The 24,295-nt window shown below is 45.9% G+C and overlaps 1 protein-coding gene across 13 annotated transcripts; it reads left to right on the top strand.

Annotated features, from left to right (window-relative positions):
* The first annotated feature begins 12,512 nt into the window (after positions 1 to 12,512).
* LOC123149900 (uncharacterized) lies at positions 12,513 to 18,076 on the top strand. 13 transcript variants are annotated; one of them, XM_044569687.1, is made up of 13 exons: positions 12,517 to 14,629; positions 14,734 to 14,793; positions 14,885 to 14,935; positions 15,301 to 15,954; positions 16,040 to 16,213; positions 16,314 to 16,424; positions 16,517 to 16,706; positions 16,826 to 17,028; positions 17,122 to 17,203; positions 17,315 to 17,377; positions 17,472 to 17,585; positions 17,724 to 17,760; positions 17,961 to 18,076. In XM_044569687.1, exons 1-12 carry the CDS (start codon positions 14,501 to 14,503, stop codon positions 17,756 to 17,758), a joined length of 1,866 nt encoding a protein of 621 aa, XP_044425622.1. In that variant the 5' UTR covers positions 12,517 to 14,500; the 3' UTR covers positions 17,759 to 17,760; positions 17,961 to 18,076. The 13 variants fall into 13 exon arrangements, with proteins under 13 accessions (XP_044425619.1, XP_044425618.1, XP_044425611.1 ...); XM_044569684.1 differs by lacking the exon at positions 17,961 to 18,076 and having other exon boundaries at positions 12,513 to 13,787; positions 14,495 to 14,609; positions 17,472 to 17,894; XM_044569676.1 differs by lacking the exon at positions 17,961 to 18,076 and having other exon boundaries at positions 12,514 to 13,787; positions 14,495 to 14,629; positions 17,472 to 17,894.
* The last annotated feature ends 6,219 nt before the right edge of the window (positions 18,077 to 24,295 follow it).

The following is a 24,295-nucleotide window of genomic DNA, read 5'->3' as shown; positions in this document are numbered from 1 at the left end:
GAGGGCTGCAATGGATCTCGGCTTTTCCTGGCTGAGGTGGCGGGCAAGCCATTCGTCCCTGATGCTGTGCTTAAAGGCCGCTAGGGCTTTAGCGTCCGGACGGTCGACTGTTTGGTTCTTTTTGGTTAGGAACCTAGTCCAGAATTTTCTGGTTGATTCTCCATGTTGTTGAACTATATGACTTAGGTCATCGGCGTGTGGTAGCCGGACATACGTTCCTTGGAAGTTGTCGAGGAAAGCTTCTTCCAACTCCTCCCAGCTGCCGATGAAGTTCTCATGCAGGCTATCTAACCAGTGCCGAGCTGTTCCTTTGAGTTTTAATGGGAGGTATTTGATGGCGTGCAGGTCGTTTCCTCGGGCCATGTGGATGTGGAGAATAAAATCCTCGATCCATACTGCAGGATCGGTTGTGCCGTCGTATGATTCGATATTGACGGGCTTGAACCCCTCGAGGAATTCATAGTCCAACACTTCATCTGTGAAGTAGAGCGGGTGTGCGGTGCCTCTGTATCGGGCCGCATCATGGCGGAGCTCTGAAGGAGTCTATCTGTGGTATTCAGCTCGAGCGTGGTTAGGTTTGTCACATCCAAGTAAGTAGACGTCGTCGCGCCTCGAGGCACGTCCTCATGATACATAGATCGATCTTGTGTGTCCTGCTCTACTATCCAGGGTCTATCGGAGATCGTATGTATGACTCCGGACTCTTCCGTTCCTATTTTGACGGGGTGGTGGGGTGGTCTGCTATTGGGCCTGAGTTGCTGATACATCTCCAACGTATCTATAATTTTTGATTGCTCCATGCTATATTATCTACTGTTTTGGACATTATTGGGCTTTATTATCCACTTTTATATTACTTTTGGGACTAACCTATTAATCGGAGGCCCAGCCCAAAATTGCTGCTTTTTGCCTGTTTTAGGGTTTCAAATAAAAGGAATATCAAACGGAGTCCAAACGGAATGAAACCTTCGGGAACGTGATTTTCTCATCGAATACAACTCAGGAGACTTAGACCCTACGTCAAGAAACGTAACAAGAGGCCACGAGGTAGGGGGTGCGCCTACCCCCCCAGGCGCGCCCTCCACCCTTGTGGGCCCCCTGTTGCTCCACCGACGTACTTCTTCCTCCTATATATACCGACGTACCCCCAAACGATCAGATACGGAGCCAAAACCCTAATTCCACCGCCGTAACTTTCTGTATCCACGAGATCCCATCTTGGGGCCTGTTTCAGAGCTTTGCCGGAGGGGGCATCGATCACAGAGGGCTTCTACATCAACACCATAGCCCCTCCGATGAAGTGTGAGTAGTTTACATCAGACCTTCGGGTCCATAGTTAGTAGCTAGATGGCTTCTTCTCTCTTTTTGGATCTCAATACAATGTTCTCCCCCTCTCTTGTGGAGATCTATTCGATGTAATCTTCTTTTTGCGGTGTGTTTGTTGAGATCGATGAATTGTGGGTTTATGATCAAGTCTATCTATGAATAATATTTGAATCTTCTCTGAATGCTTTTATGTATGATTGGTTATCTTTGCAAGTCTCTTCGAATTATCAGTTTTGTTTGGCCTACTAGATTGATCTTTCTTGCTATGGGAGAAGTGCTTAGCTTTGGGTTCAATCTTGCGGTGTCCTTTCCCGGTGACAGTAAGGCAGCAAGGCACATATTGTATTGTTGCCATCGAGGATAACAAGATGGGATTTTCTTCATATTGCATGAGTCTATCCCTCTACATCATGTCATCTTTCTTAAGGCGTTACTTTGTTTTTAACTTAATACTCTAGATGCATGCTGGATAGCGGTCGATGAGTGGAGTTATAGTTGTAGATGCAGGCAGGAGTCGGTCTACTTGTCTCGAACGTGATGCCTACTCAATTTCTCAACATTAATTTGTTCATCCACCGTAGAATACTTATGCTCTCGAGAGAAGCCACTAGTGAAACCTATGGCCCCTGGGTCTATCTTTATCATATCAATCTCCTACTACTTAGTTATTTACTTTGCCATTTACTTTGCCTTTATTTTACTTTGCATCTTTATCATAAAAATACCAAAAATATTATCTTATCATATCTATCAGATCTCACTCTCGTAAGTGGCCCTATAGGAATAGACAATCCCTATTTGCGTTGGTTGCGAGGATTTATTTGTTTTGTGCAGGTGCGAGGGACTCACGCGTAGCCTCCTACTGGATTGATACCTTGGTTCTCAAAAACTAAGGGAAATACTTATGCTACTTTGCTGCATCCTCCCTTCCTCTTCAGGGAAAGCCAACGCAGTGCTAAAAGAGGTAGCAGTTGCCGCTTTATCTCGACCGTGGGGTGGCTGTTCCGCTGTCCTATCCCGACCACGTGGTGGTCGATCCCCATTACACGAGGGAGATATATGCTCCGGCGCTTCCTCGTCGAATTGAGGTAGCAATCTGCTTTTCGGGTAGCTCTTGGCCGGGCGGTTGAGGCCGTATTCCTCGGCTATCAGGACATCAGTCCATCTGTCGACGAGCAAGTCTTGTTCAGCTTGAAGCTGTTGTTGTTTCTTTTTGAGGCTCCTTGCAGTGGCTATGAGCTGATTCTTAGAGCGCTCCTGCTCGAGAGGATCCTCAGGCACGATGAAGTTTTCGTTGCCAAGGCTTGTCTCCTCGGAGGGCGGACAGTAACTGTCATCCTACAGGTCATCTTCTATGTCCTGTTTGTTAGGGTTGTCTTGCCTGCTGTCGTGTTCCTGTTCGGATGTAGCCCCGGCGGGGTCTTCACTGTTTCCAGCGTCGCCCAGAGTACTATTTTCTCCGGTGCCAGTGTTGCTATCCTTTGGGCGGCGGGGCTTGGGACGGAGTTTGGGCCGCCAGTGCTTGGACTGTGCCTTGGAGGTTTTGTTCGTATCTGGCTCTTCTTTGTCGTCGCTAGATCCTTTAGGTGTATCAACCATGTACACATCATATGAAGAGTTGGCCGTCCAACATCCAGTGAATGGCGGGTCTTGGCATTGCTCCTTGTCGGCATCGTCGTCCATACCGTCGATGTCTTCGGAGCCATAGTCAAGCACGTCAGTTAAGTCATCGATGGTGGCTATGAAGTGGGTGGCGGTCGGGAAGCGAAATTCCTCATCATCCGTCTTTAGCTCGAACCAGACATAGTTCGGCAGTGAGTCCTTTTCCAAGGACAAATTCTTTAAAGATTTTAGCATGTCGCCCAAAGGCGAGTGCTGGAACACGTCAACGGCGCCGAATTCGAAGATTGATAACCGATCTAGCTTGTTGTCCGCGGGTGTACACAGTCCGGAACTTATAGCCGGAGACGAGTCCGAAGTTCCGTTGAAGCGAATGCTGCAGGGCGTTGAGTCAATGTGTGGCTCCAACTCCATGGACTCTGAGGCCTTGGATAGCTCGATCTGCTTTGGCTCTAAGGTTGTTGCAGCCGTAGGAACCATCTCCTGGGTGTGATCCGATGACAGATTTAAGAACGTTCACCGGGATGAGGAGGAGCGCTCGCCGCAGGCTCAAATCCCTTGAAGAACAAGTCTCCACGGATATCCGCGGCGTAGTTCAAGCTTTCAAATCCGACCTGATGGCAGGGGGCGTAGCTGTCGATCTGCTCTAGATGGCCAAGCAAGTTGGCCCGCAGTACGAAGCCGCCGAATATGATGATCTGTCCGGGGAGGAAGGTTCCTCTTTGGATAGCATCATTATTGACGGTTGAAGGGCCGATCGAGCCTCTTGTCAGCGGCACAGTGGAACTCTCAATGAAAGCACGAATGTCGGTGTCAAAACCGGCGGATCTCGGGTAGGGGGTCCCGAACTGTGCATCTAGGATCGATGGTAACATGAGACAGGGGACATGATGTTTACCCAGGTTCGGGCCCTCTCTATGGAGGTAATACCCTACTTCCTGCTCGATTGATCTTGATGAATACGAGTGTTACAAGAGTTGATCTACCACGAGATCGTAATGGCTAAACCCTAGAAGTCTAGCCTAAGAATATGGTAATGAGTATACATGTTGTCCCTTCCAGACTATCCCCTACGGTTTATATAGGCACCGAGGGGATCTAGGGTTTATATGGAGTCGGTTACATAAGAAGGAATCTTTGGTCGCCAAGCTTGCCTTCCATGCCAAGTAGAGTCCAATCCGGACACGGTGCAGTCTTCGGTCTTCACGTCCTCACAGCCCATGAGTCCGGCCCATGGATAATAGGTCGGACGTCCGAGGACCCCTTAGTCCAGGACTCCCTCAGTCATTATGTGGTGGATTTTAATCACATGATAAGGATAGAATACATGCAGAAATTTCATTATCGTGCAGGAATAGCCGAGGCAAAATTCATGGGCCACATTATCATCCCTACCGTGAGGAATAAACTGAAGCAGAAAACAACAGGCTTGGAAATGAACATGATTTTTTAGTTTTGCTCGGGTACCACAACAGAGATATCATATTTGGATAAAGAGAAGAGGGAATGGAGATATCCAGTGGATTTAGAAGCTAGAACTTGCAGTTGTAGGCAATGGCAGATAACTGGGTTGCCATTGCATTCATGCCTTATTTTTCATCACTTCTCTCCCAGGTCCAGCAGGGAACATACAGCAGTATGTGCATGATTACTACTCTGTTGCAAGGTTCAAAGCCACATATGCTTATGCCTTGCCTGCTATGGAGGGAAAACAACAATGGGACATGGTGGACCCTGGATTCAAGATTTGCACTCTAGTTCTGAAGAGAGCAGCAGGTAGACCAAGGAAGAGTCGAATCAGACCTCGCAACGAAGGAGCTGGGCTTGGAGCGAGGAAGCATAAGTGCACAAGGTGTGGTGGGTCTGGTTATTTCGATATGTATTGTGATAACACAGTAGATCTAGCGTTCGGAGAGAGTTTCGATGAAGGCTTTGAGGAAAATGTTGGTCAGCAGCCGGTTGCCTCAACAGATGATGAAAATGATGGTCAATAGCCATTTGCATCAGATGAGGATTTTGACGAGGTTCCAAATGATGATGGTCAACAGCTGCATGATTTTTACGATGATCCAAAATATCCTACAAATAATTATTCAAGGGAGGCTCCAAATGGTGATCTAAGTGAGGCTCCAAATGGTGATCATGGTGATCCAAGTGAGGCTCCAAATGATGATCATGGTGATCCAAGTGAGGCTCCAAATGATGATCCAAGTGAGGCTCCAAATGGTAACCAACCTTCTGTTGTTGTGAGTTCTGCTATGTATGTAAATCTTGAAAGGGTCAAATACTACTGTACATTTATCACTTGACATGATCTTATTACCCTTTATGTTTTGCACAGCTCCATGGTAGGTTTAAAGAAGACGCGCAAGGTACTGACAACCAACAGGAGAAGATAAGAAGCAATGAGCACAAGGTGCACGAGGAGCAAAGTGATGGAAAGAAGCTCAAGGAACAGACAGAAGCCCCAACGCTATTTATGAATAATGAATAATGTTGTATTTCTGTTGGATGATGTTGGACCTGTGATAGAACTAGGGTTTTAATGTATGTTTGACATGATGTTTAAATCTGTTGGATGATGTTTGAATGAGCACATGGTTTTTACTTTTTTTTGATTTTTTTGAATTTTGTTTTGCTCATTTGAATTCTGGTCAAACCTAATTTTGACCAAGATTTAAACAAGTCTAAAACATCAAAATGAAAAACTAAGCTTGGATCCTTCTTAGACAATCCAAAATGAAATTGTGGTGGGGTTTTCAAAATTTTCATGAAAAATGTGCTAAAAAGAGGGGACCAAAGGTAAGGTAAACAACCTCATTTCTAAGCATGGTTTTTTTCGACCTTGTCTAAATCAGCCAAATAACTTTCCTACACATATATTCTATATATACAGACTATCTGTGCTTGTTTTTCCATTTTTTGATTTTTTAATTTGTTTTGCTCATTTGAATTCTAGTCAAACTTAACTTTGACCAAGATTTAAACAAGTGTAAAACATCAAAATGAAAAAGTAAGCATGGATCCTTCTTAGTCACTCCAAAATGAAGCTGTGGTGAGTTTTTGAAATTTTCATGTTCATTTCCCCAAAACACTTCTCTTCACTTCATACAAGAAAGTTTGAGATACTCGAGATATCACATAATACACATGAACTTATCGTTTAAATGATGTAAACCTTGTTTATCAACTTAAATCATTAGTACATGACATAAGAAGACTATGTGCGCATGTTTTTCATTTTTCTGTTTTTTATTTAATTTATTATGCTCATTTGAAATCCGGTCAAACATAGTTTTGACTGCTCCAAACCTCTTCCAAACCCCGCTAACCCAAGCGCTGAACAAGGACCGTCCATCTAACCCTAGCGGCGATCAAGGGCCGTCGATCTAACCCTTTTAGAAGGAATCTTCGGGGAGGAGGGGGGCGATCCGCGAGATGCAATATGATTGGCTGGGAGATTGTTTTTTTAAAACAAATACCGGGCGCGCTGGATGGACCGTTGGGCCGTCTCGTTGTCTGGGCCTGAGACCGCAGTAAATAGCCCATCTCAGCCTTTTCAGGCCTTGCATGCATGGGAAGGGCGGCGACATGGGTGTGCACGCGCGGGAGGCAGATGTGCATGCATGCTTGTGAGGCGCGCTAGGCTAGTGAGGCGAGCTAGGCTAGCGAGGCGAGCTAGGTGGCCATGCACGTATTGATTCAGAGTTAGGCATTACGACAGTGGTTCAGGGCAGCGAGTCAGATGCACGGGCCGGGTCAAAGAGCTATGCAGTGATTCAGATGCACGCACGCGTCCCATGCATCCTTTTTTGTGCAAAAATTAAAGAGTGCAAAATGTAACGGATACACACACGCGTTCGGATTCACACACACACCGTTCTCATCCTTTGTCTCTTCCTCTCCCACCCACAGGCCTATAAATGGGGTGCCTCTCTTCCTCTCCCACCCACAAGCCAGATCCGATCCGTTCTCTCCAACTTCAAACACCCAAGCGCCCGAGCCCTCCCCAAGCGAGACCAAGTGAAGATGCAGTTCAACGGGCCGACCTTCAACCGCCCGCCTGTCATGCCGGAGCTGCGCTACCCACCGGGCGTGCTCGTGAAGAGGGAGCTCCATGTGTGAGCTATTTCAAGGTGGAGGGGCTCTGTCGAACTCACCCGTGCCTTCCTCAGAGCCGGCTATGCCCACCTCCCATGGGGCTCGCCTAGGATGTTCACCCTCAACGAGGTTCGTGACCGCGGTGGCATCCTCCTACTGCTCACAGTCACCTTCACCAACCTGTTTGATGCGCGCGAGCTCCTCGGCCAAGTCTTTTGGTGCGGCTATGAGGCCATCTTCTTCACCGTGTACAACATCTACACCAACTACGAGAGCATCTTCCCGACTCCAGGCCAGATGCACTCCCTTCCCTATGACAAGGAGGGGGAGGTGTGAAGTTGAAGACGGTGTTGAAGGGGCGCGCGGCCATGGTGGAAGAAGGAGGTCAAGATGAAGATGTTCAAGCCCGGAGTCAAGCTCATCATGTTTTGTTTTTATTTTGTTTCTTTTCTATGTAGTGTCGTGTCGTGTCATGTTTCATCATGTGTCCGTGAACTTATTATTATTGCTTAATGTAAGGGTACGGCGTGTTGCATCTTATCTAAGTTATTAGGGTTTATTATGTGTGTCAAAAAATGTCTGTGCCCAAACATATCATTTGTTCCCTAAACCAAGTCATGAAGTTCGAGAACTTGTGGTTTTCATTAATGAAAACCGGAGGGGGTGAGAATCCCTCTCTTTCATTCAAAAAACAAGTCATGAACTAACATGCAAATTTATTCCGTTTAAATCCTAAACCAAGTGCCACTCTAACCCTAAACCAAGTGCCACTCTAACCAAAATCATGTGGCAGTGCAAACATACGTTTCCAAGCCTCCAAAATTTCAGTGCAAAACAAAAGAAAACCACTCTCACGCGCGTGCAAACATTCACGGTCTCACTATGTATACCTTCCTTCCCTACCCATGTCAAAGACTTTCCATCTGTCCTAGCGGTTACCAGCGCAGCCCTAAACGCCACAAACCCATGCAGTCCTGGGTTCGAGTCCCCAGCCACACCAATTTTTTGTGCATTTTCCACCCTTCATTTTTTAGACAAATTATTTCTTTCTCAATGTAATGCCCTTGAAAAATCTCCATTTATTTTGGCACCAGGTGTAAACATCTACCAGAGCTGAGGCACATTGTCCATGACATTTTGGTCTTTGATTTAAATCACGGTGTATTTCAATTGGAGCAATTAAATTGCTATTAAATATTTAACAGCTCCAAAAAATTTCTAACCTTAATTGCTTGGCTCTGGAAGAATTCAATTAGCATTATGATTTACTGCCTAAATTAAATCAGAATAGAAAATAGAAAAACGCGCAAGAGGACCCCCGAATGGGCCTAATTGGATGCAGTTGGCCCATTAGTCTAGCCTGCACCTGGCTCTACGCTTTGAATTTGGCCCATAGAGGAACCTTTTTTTTGACAGAAAGGCAGAGCAGAGAGCTACATTTCATTGATCAAAAGTTTCTGAATTCCTCATTTCTTCTCCTTTTTTCAACATATTTAAATGTTGGTCACTTCTTCTCTCTCTTTTCAACATTTAAACAACTTGGACCAACATTTAAACTAGGTGAATTTCTCATACAATTTCAAGCTTACAAATTCCTCCATAATTCATGCCTTTCCATACATTTTCAACATTACAACCTGTGCGATTACCATACGTACAAATGACCAAAAGTATTTGCAAATGGGTATTGGTAGTGCTTGATCTTCAAGCTTCCTAACCTTCTTCTTCAACATCCTAAGCTCAACAGCTAGCTCCCTATCAGTGTGTGCTTCGCCCTCCATCTCTTCTTCCAGAGCTCGTGATGCGGCTACTGCCGTTCGTGGCAGCATGCACAACCATTCTTCATGCTCTTGTTGCAGTTCATTCATCAGAGTCTTGGCCAGATCATCGACCCAAAGAAAGAAGCATGTCACCTGCATGAACCCCAAACAGATCAACCCATTGCTCAAAGATCCCGATCACGAAAATGGCGCAATTGCCTCGATTCTTACCCCATTCTCGCTGCACAAGTATAACGGATGATGCTGGTTCCTTTGTGTGTGAGAAACCCTCGGAACAATGCCCGCCTGGCACCACAGACAGACGAAGACAGGCATGTCCACACACGTCTGGCTCTGCATCCACGAGGTGGCGCCAGAGCTTGAGGAAGACATGGAGCTCAGAGCCTAAGGGGATCTCAACGCCGCTGCGCCTCCACAGCTAGCTTCCCACCGCCGTGCTCTCTCTATCTCGCCGTGGTCACCGCCGTGCTCTCTATTGTCGTGGTCACCGCCGCTGTGTGTCACTCGCTTATATAGCACACCCGCAACGGCTCTCTGCTAAACGGCTCTCTTCTGGGTCCCACAAGCCACACGTGCAACGGTCTGAATAGAATTGGCCGTCTCTGCCACCTGGTCACACCTGTAAGGGCCGAGTCAAAAGGTTGACCTGACGGAGACGGCAGAGTTCACGGAACGAGTCGATGCGCACGGACTAGGGGCAAAACTGAGCACAATTCGCATCTGAGGGCAAAACTGAGCACATGGACACCACTGAGGGCAAAAGGATAATTAACCCTAATATAAAAGTTGGTTTTTGGTGGCATAACTATGATTGCTTAGGGTCGCCGCCTAGGGTCCAAGAGAGACACACCACCGCTGCTGGAGTAGCGCAATACCGTAATACTCGCACCTTGGCACATACCATGTAGGAGAGGAGTCACCGTGCCATAGCACTACCTCGGTTAGGGCTGGACATCAATGATGCCGACCCACATGCAAAGGGAGTACCCAACCCCTGTCGTCGAATCCCACTTGTCACCAACTGCCTTAACATGACCCCACCTAGCCGAGCACCACACATATGGGAGAAACCCCTTCCAACCACCCTCAACTACCAAGCCATCAGTTTAGGGATGAGACCCAATCTATCTGCCAACGCCGGTAAGAACACGACCCAGACCAGCGAATAGGAAGGGAGACGAAGGAGCGGCTGTCGCTTTGCATGCATTCGCCCCTAAGTCGGTCCACCATCCTTGCCCGCTGCTGCACGCCGTCCGCACCACCAACATAGCAATGCCGACCAAGTCATCCCACTTGAGCGTCGCGCTACCACCTCCCTGTGAATCATTTGCTTCCCCAGCCACTGCACGGCCCCGACATAGAGGGCCGAGCCGGGCTACCCATGAGTCCAGAAAAGAGGGGAGGAAAAGCCACTGCCCCACCCCCTGCCGCACCCATCGGCTACGGCAAGGGAGGAAGGTGGGGTTCCCAGAGGGTGGCGGTGCTAGGATTCTCCCATACCGCTCGCAGGGACGTGGCTGGACTGCCAGTTTCTTTTTCTTTTGGGAAAGTGGATGTGCGCGATCTAAAAAAATGAACTAGAGTTGGGAAAGGAGGATTAGAGTTGACACTCATCTGGACGAAGGCAATGGCAAAAAATGGTGTACGCTAGGCACCATCCGCCTGCAGTGATTCAAAGATCGGCCACCGGTTGTGCCGTCAGATGCGTCTTATCAGGGCCGCTAATCTCCTTAGCACGCACCGCTCGTCCACAGTGCACGTCATTGCAGTAGAGACACCCATGCACTACTCAGAGTAGCATCGGCATTAACGTCCTAGCACGCCTCACAGCAGCGACCGTCGACACCATTGAAGCACGCCCCGTCCCCGCGGCATTCCTTGCAACATCTCCATGGCCGTCGACATTGTCGAAGCATCGGCGTGGCCGTCGGCACCATTGAAGTATGCCTCACCGCCACTCGCATTGAACCATGCCTTGCAGCATCACCATGGTCGTTGATGTCGTCGTAGCATGCCTCATTGTCGTGTCCATCGAACCATCCCTGTGGTCGTCGAAGCATCACCATGGCTGTCGACACCATCGAAGTACGCCTCATTGCCACGGCCATTGAAGCATACCTTGCAGCATCGCCTCGGCCGTCAATGTGGTCATAGCATGCCTTGTCGCCATGTCCATCGAACCATTGTTGTGGTCGTCGAAGCATCGCCACGACCATTGTAACACTCCTCGTAGCGTCACCACGGCCGTCGACACCATCGAAGTACGCCTCATCACCGCAGCCATTGAAACACGCGTCTCAACATCACCAGGGCCATTGACACCATCAAAGTACGCCTTGTCGCTGCGGCCATTCAAGCATGCCTTGCAACACCACCACGACCATCGATGCCGTCATCACATGCCTCATCGCCGTGTCCATAGAACCATCGCCGTGGTTGTTGACGCATTGTCACTGTCGTCGACACCATCAAAGTATGCCTCGTCGCCGCGGCCAATGAAGCATACCTTGCAGCATCGCCATGGCTGCCGATGTCGTCATCACATGCATCGTCGTCATGTCCATTGAACCATCTCCGTGGCCATCGAAGCATCGTCGCGGTCGCCCCCATCAGGTTGCAGCAACGGTGGCTGCTGCGACCACCCTATTGCAGGCTTGCAGCATCGACCGTGGCTATTGCACCGGCGAGCTGTGTGGTTGCAGCACCGGCTGTGGATACGACATCAGCATGCTCTGCGGTTGCAGCACCGGCCGTGACTACGATGCCGGCAAACTCTGCGGTTGCAGCACAACGGCCGTTATCACTACCCATTTTGCAGCACTGCCGGCGGCGTGCGACAAGACATCGGCCAACGCTGGATTGGCAGTAACCATGGCTACTAAGAGACCACCAATTACAGCACCGACCCCGGGTTGCAGCAACCCATCGATATTCTGCATTTGCGACACTGGTGAGCGCTGCCGCGAGTGGCGAACCCGGGCCTTGTAGCGCCTGTGCCAGGCACCCGGCATCGTGCCCCAATCCCGCCGGCCTTGCAACTTCTCCTTCAAAGGGCCCTGCAGTGGCGCCTTCACACCACGGCTGTCTCAAGCCAACACTCAATTCAGCGGTGAAGTAGACGGGCAGGGAGAGAGAAGGAGCATTCCATCGATTGAGGAAAAATAGAGAGACAGGAGATGGTACTGTTGAGTTGTGGTCAACCCACGGTGTAGGAGAAAAAAGTGTGGCAAGCCCTTCATCGGCTGGAATAAGGTTTGCGAGGGGGTTGTGGTGCGCGGGCCCGATCGAAACACGTGACAATCGTGGGACGCGGCTAGCGCAAGCATGTTTACATACGGTAAGGTAAAGGTACTATTTGGTCAGAATCCAAACATATCCCTTAACCTTTTAGCAACAATTAAGTGCATACAAAATCTTTATCTTTATCTTTATCTAATATTAAATGGAGGAGGCTTTTGTAGTTCTCCATAAGTCATCCCTTTATATCTATTCGGTTTTGCTATTTTACGGCTGACTGTTTTGCAATTCGCCAACATTCAAGTCGTTGTCCGTCCGTTCTTGCGCGGAGATTCGTGCTGGTCTTGTTGCCGGGTCCGGTTTTTTTGTGTTGTGCGGTTTTCTCTGTGCCCGTTATCGCCGCGCCCGGCCGGCTCTGATTTTTGTCTCGTTTGAATTTGGGGTAGCGTGCCTTTCCTCCCTTTTCATTTCGTCCTCTCTGTTTGGATAAGGCTGAGGGGGAGCTCGAGCGGCGGAGCAGGAGGCGATTCTCCCCGTCCATGGCGATTTCGAGACCTTCCCCCACTCGAGCTTAATTTCTCTCCCCTTCCCCTTCGCTCCCCGGTGTCGCGGTTGGTTGTTCCTCTCTCTCTCTCTCCCCGTCGCGCGCTTGTGTTGTTCTGCTCTTGTTCATCCCAGATCTAGGTCAGTTCATGTCGCCCTCTCGCGCATGTGGTGCAGCCGCTAGATTGCTAGGCTTCTGGTTGTTGTGGTCGTCCCGCGCGCGCTGCTGTTTGTACTGTTGTAGTTTGTAGATGCAGCGGCTTTGTCCCCCTTTTGTCTGTGGAGATGTAGCTGTTCATGTAGATGAGAGGGCGATCTGTGGATGTTCCTGTAGGTGCTCGTGTTCCTGTAGGCGCGAGGGATTCTGTAGATGTTCCTGTAGGTGCTCATGTTCCTGTAGGTGAGAGGGCGATCTGTAGGTGCTCATGTACTTGTAGCTGCTCATGTTCCTGTAGCTGATGGGGATTCTGTAGATGTAGCTTGGCGGATGTCTGTAGTTGTAGCATGCGGGATGTTGTAGATGTACTGGTAGATGTCTACCTCGTTCCTGCTCGTGTCGGGATGCTCCCTGATGCTTCTGCGTGTTTTCCTGCTCTTGCCCCTGCTCATGTACTGGTAGATGCTAGGTGCTCGTGTCAAGCTCTTTTTTTGTATTCAAATGAATTAGGCTCCTGATTTGTTGTTGGAGGTGTAGTTCTCCTTTGTACCGTGTTTGTTTTTCTTCTAGCAGGAATGAATTTTAAGTTTAATTTCTGTGTACTTTTGGCTCGGCCCTTTTCAGTGTTGTCAATTGTTTGATTAGACCTTTTCAGTGTCGTCACAGACTTCCAGTGTAATATCAGTTTTGTAGTCTTACAGGGGTAATTTCTCCCAGTTTGTATAGTGTAATTAACCCTGAATTTCTAGGGTGATTTTTTATTGTAATTGCAGTGTAGTTTTATGTGTAATTTTCCCAGATTTTCATTGTAACTTTATGTCAGTTTTACTGTGTAATTCATCTCAGATTTACAGACTTTAAGTGTATTTTAGCCGTTTTAATTCCACTGTGATTTTATCTCATTTGTTGCATTGTAATGTAATTTGTCTCAGTCTTGCAGCATAACCTGTCCCAGATTTTATGTGTAATTTGAGTGGATTTTCTCACAGTGTAGTTCATCCCAGCATTTCGTACTTTTAAGTGTAATTTACTTATTTAATTCCAGTGTAATTTTGGTGGATTTTACAGTGTAGTTCATCCTAACTTTACAGTGCATTGTACCCATTTAATTCCAGTGTAATTTTAGTGGATTTTCCAGTGTAATTTGTTTGTAGTTTCAGTGTAACTTATTCTAACTTTACAGTGCAGTGTACCCATTTAATTCCAGTGTAATTTTAGTTGATTTTACAGTGTAATTTGATTTGTAGTTTCAGTGTAATTTATTTTAACTTTACAGTGCAGTGTACCCATTTTAATTCCACTGTAATTTTAGTGGATTTTCCAGTGTAATTTGATTGTAGTTTCAGTGTAACTTATTCTAACTTTACAGTGCAGTGTACCCATTTAATTCCAGTGTAATTTTAGTGGATTTTACAGTGTAATTTGATTTGTAGTTTCAATGTAATTTATTTAACTTTACAGTGCAGTGTACCCATTTTAATTCCAGTGTAATTTAAGTCGATTTTTCAGTGTAATTTGATTGTAGTTTCAGCGTAATTTATTCTAACTTTACAGTGCAGTGTACCCATTTAATTCCAGTGGATTTTTTAGTGTAATTTGATTGTAGTTTCAGTGTAATTTATTTTAACTTTACAGTGCAGTGTACCCATTTTAATTCCAGTGTAATTTGAGTGGATTTTTCAGTGTAATTTGATTGTAGTCTCAGTGTAATTTTATGTTCCATTTACAGGTTTAAATGGGTAGGCTACGGAAAGTGTCTCATCAGGATGTTCCATTAGTATCATCTTTAGAGAGTGCAGATTCACTGGATGAAGCTTTTGTGCCTAATGATTTTGCAGAAGATGGTTCTCATCCTGTGTCTCCGGTAGTTACTTATTTATGTTTCTTTTCTTTGTTGTTTAATTTCTTTATCTTTTAGCTTTGATTTAATTATTATTTTGGTCTGTTTTATTTCTTCTTTGTTTGCAGGATCTATCTCGAGATGAAGGAGAGTTCGACAAGGCTCTTTTGAAGTTCTATCTCAATCAAGTATGTTCTTTCTTTTCTTTTTAGTTCTTTCTTTCTTTTGTTAATTTGGCTTTTTTCTTTTTGGTGACATTTGTGTTTTTTGTCATTTCAGAAAGTAAAATGCTTAAAGAGGAAACTATCATCTGCTTCTAGGAGGAATGTGGTTAGTTCCCCATATCTGTATAAATGTCCTGTATTTTCGTGCTCTCATATAATGTTAGTTTTTGCTTTTCCAGATGATAGCTTCATGTAGTATATTTTATATGTAATTTACCTTGGTAGCATGTAATGTTTTCTGTCCTCCGTAGTTTTGTTGTTCTTCTGTAATACAAAGGTAACCACAGAAGTTTGGTTTTCAGAGTTTTCAACCGTAGTTGTGTTGTTTATGCGTTAGTTGTGTACTTTTATTTAAGTACTGTTGTAATCTGAATGTATTAATGTTTTCTTCCTTGTGTATTTTCTTAGTTTTATTGGTTTCGGTTCTATCCTATGTTTTTCATTTGTGTCTCTCCTTTTGTTGTTTTGTAGAGGCAGAAACGATCTACTGATTTCCCCACTTGTGCCACTTTCACTAGATATTCTGGGAAGTTCTTCTCTGGTGTTGTTGCTGGAATGTGTCCTAGGTATCAGAATGTCATCCAGACATACGGCATGGGCTGTCTCTTAAACTTTGTTAGGACCGAGGTTCCCCTTAGGCTAGTGAAGTGGCTTGCTAGTAGGTTTGATGTCCCTTCATCTGAATTCCAGTTCGAAAGGAAATTTATCCCAATGACCAAGTATGATATCCATGATATCCTTGACCTCCCAGTAGATGGTGAGCCACTTGTGTCTGATCCTGAGTCTGGACGTGATTTTATCCTGTCTCACTTCAATGTTTCTAGTATTCCTCCTGTCTCTTTCTTCGCCAGCAAGCTTAAATCCACCGAAGTCGAGTTGTCTGATGAAGACATTTTCATTTGCTTCATGATTGTTGCGTTGTCCTCATTCCTTTGTCCCAACTCTAGCCTCAGTCCTAGCCCGAAGTACCTGCATATTTTCAGGGATTGTTCTTCTGTGTGCAACTATGATCTGTCCGGATATGTTTATGAGTGGTTGTTGAGCAGCATCAAAAAGTTCAAGAATTCCACTAAAGTTGCTTCTAAAAGATCAATGACGTCTGGTGGTTGTCACTATGCTTTTGCTGTAAGTCTTGTTCTTGTTCTTTACTTTTATTTTAAGTTTTTTTATGTTATTTCCTTTAATCTCTTTCTTGCGTGGTTGTTTATAGGTTTGTTACCTTGACCAACTTAATTTCGGTCTCCATTCTGTCCCTGATGTCAAGCCCCGGATTCTAGCATGGAGAGGTAACAAAGTTAAGCAATTTTCAGAGCTTGACAGAAACAATAGCCGCTCTTATGGCAAGAGGCCTCTAAAGCGGTTGTTTGCTCCAGTTAATCCACAGGTTTGTTATTTTTGTTATTTTGTTTTAAATTTATAATTATTTTTTTGCTTGTTTATGTTTTCAGTATGTTCTCATATGGAATTACTCCTTCTCGTTCTAGAAGTCTATCGAGAAATCTTCAGCAAGCAAAGATGGTGATGTTCCCCTTTGCAGTGACATGCTTTTTGAAATGAATGTGCAGAAATCCTTCGGTGCTTGTTTTGGGTTTGAGGTTAGTGTAGTTTTGGGTTTGTACTTTCTGCTCTTTTTCCACTTTGTTGCTTTGGTTGTTTTAATTGTGTTGTTTTATTGAACTTTTTTCAGGCTGCTCAAGTAGTCATAAACCTTGTTCAATCTAGGAACAAAGACAAGCCCAAGCTATTTGTACAATGGTCACAGTCCCTTGTAATTGACGTTCTAGAATGCTTATCACTCTCTACTCTAAATGCCAAATCTGTCCTGACACCTAAAGTTTATTCAAGTGAGGGTCATTCTCTCAACAAGTTCTCTTTTGGTTAGTTCCTTTTTGAAGTTCTTTCCTGTTTTGTTATTATTTTCTGATTTATATATTTCTTGCTTGTATGATCTTACTTTTTTGTCCTTTCGCATGTTGTTTCTTTATCCTTTTTGCAGGCGCCAAGTCTCTCTCTATTCAATCTTTCATTGATGAGAGGAAGTGTGAGACTGTTGTTGAGAAATCATCTCCTGAAGTCCAGCAGCAAATCCCCAATTTGAATGAAGCTTCTCCTTTTGTTTCTGGTGTTGTTAGTGTTGGGGGTTTTCACAACCCAGTAGTTTTATCTAGTTCATCTCCAGCTCCTAAAGTGTGTGATGAGGTATTATACACTTCGTATTTAGTGCTTCTTCTTTTTTGTCTTATATTCGCTTGATGATTTAGTATTTTTATCTTTTTTTATTTTCTTTTGCAGGGCGTGGTAAATGAGGCAAATGTTGAAGCTGCAATTCCAGTGGCGGATTTATCTTCTATAAAAAGTCCTTCTCATTCTATAGGTCCGAGCTCTTCTTTTCTCTTATTTAAATTCTTGTATTCTTCATTTTCCTTTTTATTTGTGTCTTGTTTATTTTTTTCTTCACCTGTGCTTGTATCTTCTCTTTTTGTAGGTATATCCCCTTCAACGACGCGGTGTGCAATTCCTGTTGTTGGTTCTACTTTGGAGCCCTTAGGTCCTTTGTGTGTTTATTTATTTTTCTTGGTATAGTTTGATATTGTTTTGAAACAATTTCTGTAACTCACCCTCTTGTTTTGTGTTTTGTGTAGCTGGTCTTATTAAGAAATGTGAACCCAAGGCCGATGATAATGGTTTTCAAAGACCCACTTTTGCTCAGTTAAATCGCACTCTTGGTGTTCAATCTAATGGCGATGTTACCAATGGTGAGCCCAATGTTAAACAGGTCGATAATTCTTTTGGAGAACCGTCCCCTCTGGTTCCTATTCGCTTGTCGCAGCGTTTCCATAATGCGGTTGCAAGTTGTTTGTGGTCCCTGATGACGAGGGGGTTTGTTTGTCCAGGTCGAACGGGCAAGATGTTTACCCAACCCGTTTAGAGGTTCGTTTTTTGCTTTCTGGTGATTTTCCTGCTAGTACAGGTGTAATCTGTTGATTGGACAGAAAATTTGACTGTTTTTGAATTGAAAAACAGTCAGATGTCAATTTTTGTGTTAACCATAAACGTTGACGGCTGAGATTGATGCTAGATTGAACAAATCGAAAAGGAAATCTTCATGGGTTTTTTGTTCGTACGTGCAGGAAGCCGGCCAATTCATCCTTCGTGTCTCCCTTTGGGCCTACTAAGCCAGCCCATCACTTCGTTGCCATCTCTCTCGCACGGCACGGGTTGGAAACAAAACCGGAATACACTGAAACAAAAAAGGAAAACAATACCGGAAAGATCTCCCTTGATTCCCTCCTTAAAATCTGGATGTACCTGCCGTTTCCATGAATCCTGCCTTTCCTCTAGCAAGATCAATACAAATCCAGTTGTCATAAGATGAATTAACAGTTTTGCTAAAGCACATCTAGATGTGCCATAAGTATTGCACATCTAAGTCCTATATCATTGATCTTACATTGAGATTAGTGTGGATTTTTCCTTTTCTTTTTCTTTTTTCTCTTTTTCTTTATGCTTAATTCACTCATTTAGATGTGCAATAACTAGAGCACCTCTAGATGTGCCCTACACACATGAATTAATCCTATCGATTTGCACCTCATATCACATCACGAGAATTGAATCGGAACAAGATCTGTCGGGTGCAAGGCTGCTGACTGGAGGTCGCCTCTTGGCGTAAAGTATCATGGCGCCGGTGGAGAAATCCATACTAATCGCCGCCCGCGATCTCGGCGTGGGCCACGTGGAAAGACTGCCGTCCCTGCCTCACGTACCATGGCACCGGCAGGGAATCAATACTCAAGGTCGATCTGAGAGGTTTGCCACCAGCGAATTTGAGAGAGATGGTCGATGTTTCTTCTGCTGGACCTAGCATGCAGCCAACCAAACCTGGGGAAAGCAAAGGCCACCGATCTTAATCCTGACATGTTCATCGCCACTTCTGGATGTGCCGGCGCAGGCATGGAACTATGCATACGCCGGCAGGGAATTGCAGTCTGATGCGTACAGAAATTGAACGGACGGGCTTATATCAATCAAGAAAGATAAATGGCATACAAAGTTACAAACAGGAGGAAAGGCAGTATAGAACGCATGTGTGTAGAACGGTGGAGGCAAGGAAAAGACCTGTAGAGGGAGGAGGGGCTGGGATCACGTGGAGGCGCAGGAGCAACCGAGTGACAGAGGTTCAAGGAACTGAACAGGTCATCTTTCCTGTTGAGTCGCCAGAGCGAATTCATACCTGTAACTTCGGCGATCGGATCACATTGTCGGCGCCGATTGGATCACATTGCCGGTGTCGGTTTCGCTGAGCGAAGACCTCAGCCTCCTACGTGCATGGTGTTTCCGCCGATTCCAAGGGATCCCCAAGTAATATGCGTCGACTGCTTGCATGTATTGTTGTCTTGATCTGACAGGAAGATGTCGAGCTAGCCCCAACTCTCAAGCTGGAAGTGCACCCTCTCTGCGTGCGTGCGTGTAGTTGCACGCTCTGCACAATGTCATCTCCTACTCACGTTCTCTTCGACTCTTAGCTTGCTAATCTTCTCCAGGCTTCAGAAGACTAGGACTGGTGAAATAAAGTTATTAACCAATCCTATAAAGTTTTGCTTTGGTTTTCAGATGGTGCTTTTTGATTGATTCCCATACATGACGTTGCATGTAGTGATCTGAGAATTAAAGTGTGATTTGTTTGTGCTAACCAGTAAGTCACAAAGCCGAGGTAGGGTAGGATGGGTTACACCTATGTTCAGAGATAAGTCTGAGATAGAAGATGCTCAAAGTTTGTTCATGGTATGATTGCATGAGGAATCCATGGTGGTGGCATACGCTTGGTGTATGTGCTTCACATGATGGCCGTAGCGTGCCTCCTGTGGGCTAAGGGCATCTCCAGCCGTTGTGCCCCCCAGGAGGCATTTTTTCGGCCTTCTGGGGAGGCACCGGCAGATTTTTTTAGTCTGGGTGGCAAATTTTTCCAGCCGTCTCCACCCCAAGCATCTCTGCACCTCGACGAGCAGGACGCGTGGCGGCAGCTCGAAGGTTCACGAGCGCGTGGCGCGCAGCGAGGAAGAGCACCGACGCCCAGTGCCCCGCCGCGGCCAGCGATGCCAGGAGGAGCTCGCGCACCGCCGTGGCCTCCGCGTGGATGGCGTCGCCACCGTCTCCGCGTCTTCTTTGCCTCCGTGCTCCAACTACTGGACGGTGGCATGGCGCATGGTGGATGCGCTCCAGCGCGACGCACGCGCCCTGCGCCAGGTCCGGAAGCCATGGCCCTGCGCCCTGAGTCGGACAGCTTCACGAGGCCAGGCCGCGCCGCCCCCGTCCGCCCATCTCGCCCGTGCCCGCCCCGGCTCCCCGCTGGCCGCCGCCAGCCGTGCCGTGCCCGTTTGAGGCTCAGGGTTGCGCCCAACGGTGCGTGGCTCCGGGCCGGGGCCGCTCGGGGCCGGCTGTGGTCGGCATGCTTGGGGCCGGGGCCGCCCATGGCCGGCGCGCCCGATGCCGGGGCCGCCCGTGGAGGAGAGAGCTGCTCCGGTGACGGGCTCGGTAGCGCACGGAGGCCTGCGGGGGCTGGCTACCGGCGACCGGGCCGGCGGCGTGAAGCTTCTCCGGGGAGGCGCGGCGCAGGGCCGGCGGTGTGAAGCTGCTCCAGGGAGGCGCGGCGCGGGGCCAGCGACGGACTCCGGGGCCGGCCGCTTGCGGCTTCTCCGTGTTGTCTTTTTTTGCATGCCTCACGTGGTGGGTCTAGCTAGAAAAAGGAGAGAGAGATTAGAGGCTGGCAGTGGGCCTTTCGCGGCTAAAATATAGCGCCGGCGCCCCCAGCTGCATCCCGGTTTACTGAGTTTCCATCGCGAGCGCCGGCCGTGATTTTCGTCAGATCCGGCGAAAAACGTGACTCTGGGATTGCGGCTGGAAGGATTTTTACTCGCCGGCGTCTAAAAATGCGCCTGGGCAGGCTTCTTGAGGGCCTGGCTGGAGATGCCCTAACTCCCAGCTTCTTTGAAGGTCATATAGTGATTTTATTGGCACGGAGAATCGTTTTAAATAGCCCGCTATAGCTCCGCTATAGCACGCTATAGCATTTACAGAAGGTCTTGCGCTAAGAGACATTGGTCCAAACAAATGAACAAACATTTTAAATAGCGCGCTATAGCTCCGCTATAGCACGCTATAGCGTTTAGAAGAGGTTCACCGCTAAGAGGCTTAGCGCGCTATTTAAAACTATTTTGTGAAGGTTAGTAATTTAGTACTTACCTCGTCAATTCTTCTTCGATTAAGAACATTGTTGATTTTCATGATTTAGTCTACTTCTAACTGCTAATAAAATAATCCAACCAAATTTGGCCATCTGCTATAAAGAGCTAAACGAACCATCTGGAAGCGGGATGCATTGCATTTTCCCGAGAGAATTTATAGTAGCACAATGTACAACATAAGGGGTGTATAGACAGTGTTAGGTTGATAGAATTGTTAGCATCAATATGGATCTACATGTCTAAATGATATTGTTGAATTTATCTGAGAGAACAGTGGGCACATGTTTGCATAAATTATTGCTATAAACAACTTTGGAGAGATCCATTTTCACTTGGTTGGATAATTAAGAGAAGTAGAAGTTAAATTTAATCTCCAAAATCCGGAACGTACCCAGTTCTTTATATGACAAATCTTGGATTCTCGAGACACAAAGAAAAAGGAAAATCATGGTGTTTTAAATTATTTTGTAACATTTCGGTTGAATTTTTATGATGATGCTCCTTAATTATTTACATTGATTGATGTAACAATATGAGTGCTGCCATGTAGAGGAGCATCAAGCTCTAACACTACGCGCAAGATCGAGAGCATCAACACCTGAAGGAGGATGGAGGGAGAGAGATATGTATTATCCATGTTACAATGCACGGGCTCCTTTGCTCCAAAGTTACTTAACTCTCAAAGAATATGCTCCAAAGTCGAAGGCCCCTGGTCAAACTCCTCAGCACGCCCATCCCTCTCCACCCACAGAGCTAAATGGACTAAATTAAATGATGTCTGGAGTTGCCTGCTGCTGCAATTGTTATTCTAGGATGGTTTGCTTGGTGCTGCTATTACTTAATACTATTGATATTGGTAAATTTTTCAGTTTGGGAACATAAATTTACCCGGAATCATACATGCCCCATGTCATGAGCTCACGTTGCAATTCTCAGATGATCCATCTTTTTTCTCATGAGCGACTGTTGTCCTACGACACAATTTCTTAACTCGGCCAACCGTGGTTCATAGGAACCGGTGTTTTCTTCCGTTGCAACGCACGGGCATTTGTGCTAGTAATCATCAAAGTTTCATCTTAGAAACTGCATGACTAAAACATCATGCATTTCAGAACCGTGGGAGAACATCATGCCGTGTACTTTCTACACTACGAAGGAAATAAATGCCTTTGAAAAAACAAATGAAATTAATGAGGGAAACAAAAGAGTACCGTGTATTCTGGACTGCTGATCCAGGGACCACACGCCAGTAGCCTTAGGACCTCGCCGGCGTGGCCAAAAACTTGGTAGGAAATGAAAGAAAACAAATACATCTCGCCAGAGACTCGAAAGAAAAGTAGTAACCCGCCCGCGGCCTCCGTTCCCCAGTCTTCCATCCTCTTGACGCCGCCCGCTCTTTATAAAGCAGCGAAGCAACAGGGTGCTCCCATAGATCCAATTCCACCTTCCTCCTTCAAGAGCTCCGCCTATCTCTGCCAGCCAGCTGCCGGCGAACCTAGCACGAATCTCATCCCATGGACGCATCTCGCGACGGCTCCTCCTCCAACCCCACTCCCTCCAGGCGTTGTCTCACCGTTCCCGTTCATGGGCACACCCTGGTGAATGGCGGTCCCGCCCGGCCGTCTCATGGACCGTGGAGAACATCTATGAGGACTTCTCTGGCCGCCCCAGCGCGCTTGTCCAAGTCCGTGCAAACACCGATCTCTTCTCCTCCTTGTTGCCATACACGCAGATCAGGATACATTATATGATTTATTGCGCGAGGAAGGTATGTAATATAGAGATCCAACTGTCCCAGAAATGTTCTATCCATTGCTTGTTACAAAATTGTAAATCCGGCTGACAAGAAATTCCAGATCCATTTTTTATTAAGAAAAACTAGTCATCAGTTCCGTGCTGTTGCACGGGATAGTGGAGTTCTGTATTGAAACATGGGGAAACTTTGGCTGATAGTTTGGTCAGTTACTTTTAAACATATAAGCGAGTTTATTTTTCTATTAGACATAGGAAAAAAAATCTTTAGATCCCGTATTAGGCAGAGGCTGATAGTTTCATCTGACATGAAAATTCAGATCCATTTTTTATTAAGAAAAACTAGTCATCAATCCCGTGTTTGCACGGCCTAGTGAAGTTTTGCACTCAATCATGGGGAAACTTAGGATGATAGTTTTGTCAGTTACTTTTAAACATATGACCTTGTTTATTTTTGTATTAGACATAGGAAAAAGAACTTCAGATCCGGTGTTTATTTTAGTATTAGGGATAGGCTGATAGTTTCATCTGACATGAAATCTCAGATCCATTTTGTACTAAGAAAAACAAGTCATCAATCCCGTTATTGCACGGGCTAGTGAAGTTCTTTATTTAATTAAACTTGGACTGATAGTTTGATCAGTTGCTTTGAAACATATAATGGTCTTTATTTCTTATTAGACATAGGAAAAAGTATTGAGTTAGACAACTACGGGCATTTGTGGCCGTATTTTTTAGATCCTGCTGTCCCTAAAATTTTAGATCCATTTTTAATTACAAAATTGTAAATCCGGCTGACATGAACTCTCAGATCCGTTTTTTTCACGAAGAAAAGCTAGTCATCAATCCACTGCTGTTGCACGGCCTAGCTAGTGAAGTTCTGTATTGAAACACAGGGGAATTTAGGCTGGTAGTCTGATCACTTACTTTCAAACATATTTCTCCGGAAGAAAAATGTTATTTTCTGATATGCAACCATGTTTATTTTTGTATTAGACAAAGGACAAAGAGTATAGAGTTATAAACAACTCTCTGCATTAGTGGTAGTATGTTTTGCGTGCATAGACTTTTCCAATTGACTAGTGTGTAAAATCAATGCGCGTGATATATATTCTTGGTGTGCTATGCCCCCAATAACTCAAAATTGATAGAAGATGTAACATGGTAGCAATTTTATGAAGGTTGCATGTGTACTGGTGGGCTACAGTATTGCAAACGCGAAATTCTTTGGTGGATGTACTCCCTCCGTTTTAAAATATAGTGCGCCCGCGCTTCCCTTGGTCTAACTTTGTTCATAAATTTAACCAATGAGACCGACTGCGGAGGGAGAAAAAAATTATATAATTAAAAACTTCTTTTGAATACAAATTCACTGGTATAACTTTTGCTCCTGCCGCAGTCGGTCTTGTTGGCTAATTTTATGTTCAAAGTCACTAGTAGAAAACAGGGCTTTGGTCCAGGCCGGATCA

Source organism: Triticum aestivum, chromosome 7A (genome assembly GCF_018294505.1).
Source record: "Triticum aestivum cultivar Chinese Spring chromosome 7A, IWGSC CS RefSeq v2.1, whole genome shotgun sequence".
Taxonomy (NCBI): Eukaryota; Viridiplantae; Streptophyta; class Magnoliopsida; order Poales; family Poaceae; genus Triticum; species Triticum aestivum.
Note: the sequence above shows the minus strand (reverse complement) of the source record. Positions and strands in the feature narration are given on the sequence as shown.

What these genes read in the sequence shown, in the direction of transcription:
- LOC123149900 (XM_044569677.1), top strand. Translation starts at nt 14,501, where the DNA reads ATGGGTAGGCTACGGAAAGTGTCTCATCAGGATGTTCCATTAGTATCA. An exon ending in GTTGTCACTATGCTTTTGCT is followed by an intron (nt 15,955 to 16,039) that starts GTAAGTCTTGTT and finishes GGTTGTTTATAG; the next exon opens with GTTTGTTACCTTGACCAACT. An exon ending in GTGCTTGTTTTGGGTTTGAG is followed by an intron (nt 16,425 to 16,516) that starts GTTAGTGTAGTT and finishes AACTTTTTTCAG; the next exon opens with GCTGCTCAAGTAGTCATAAA.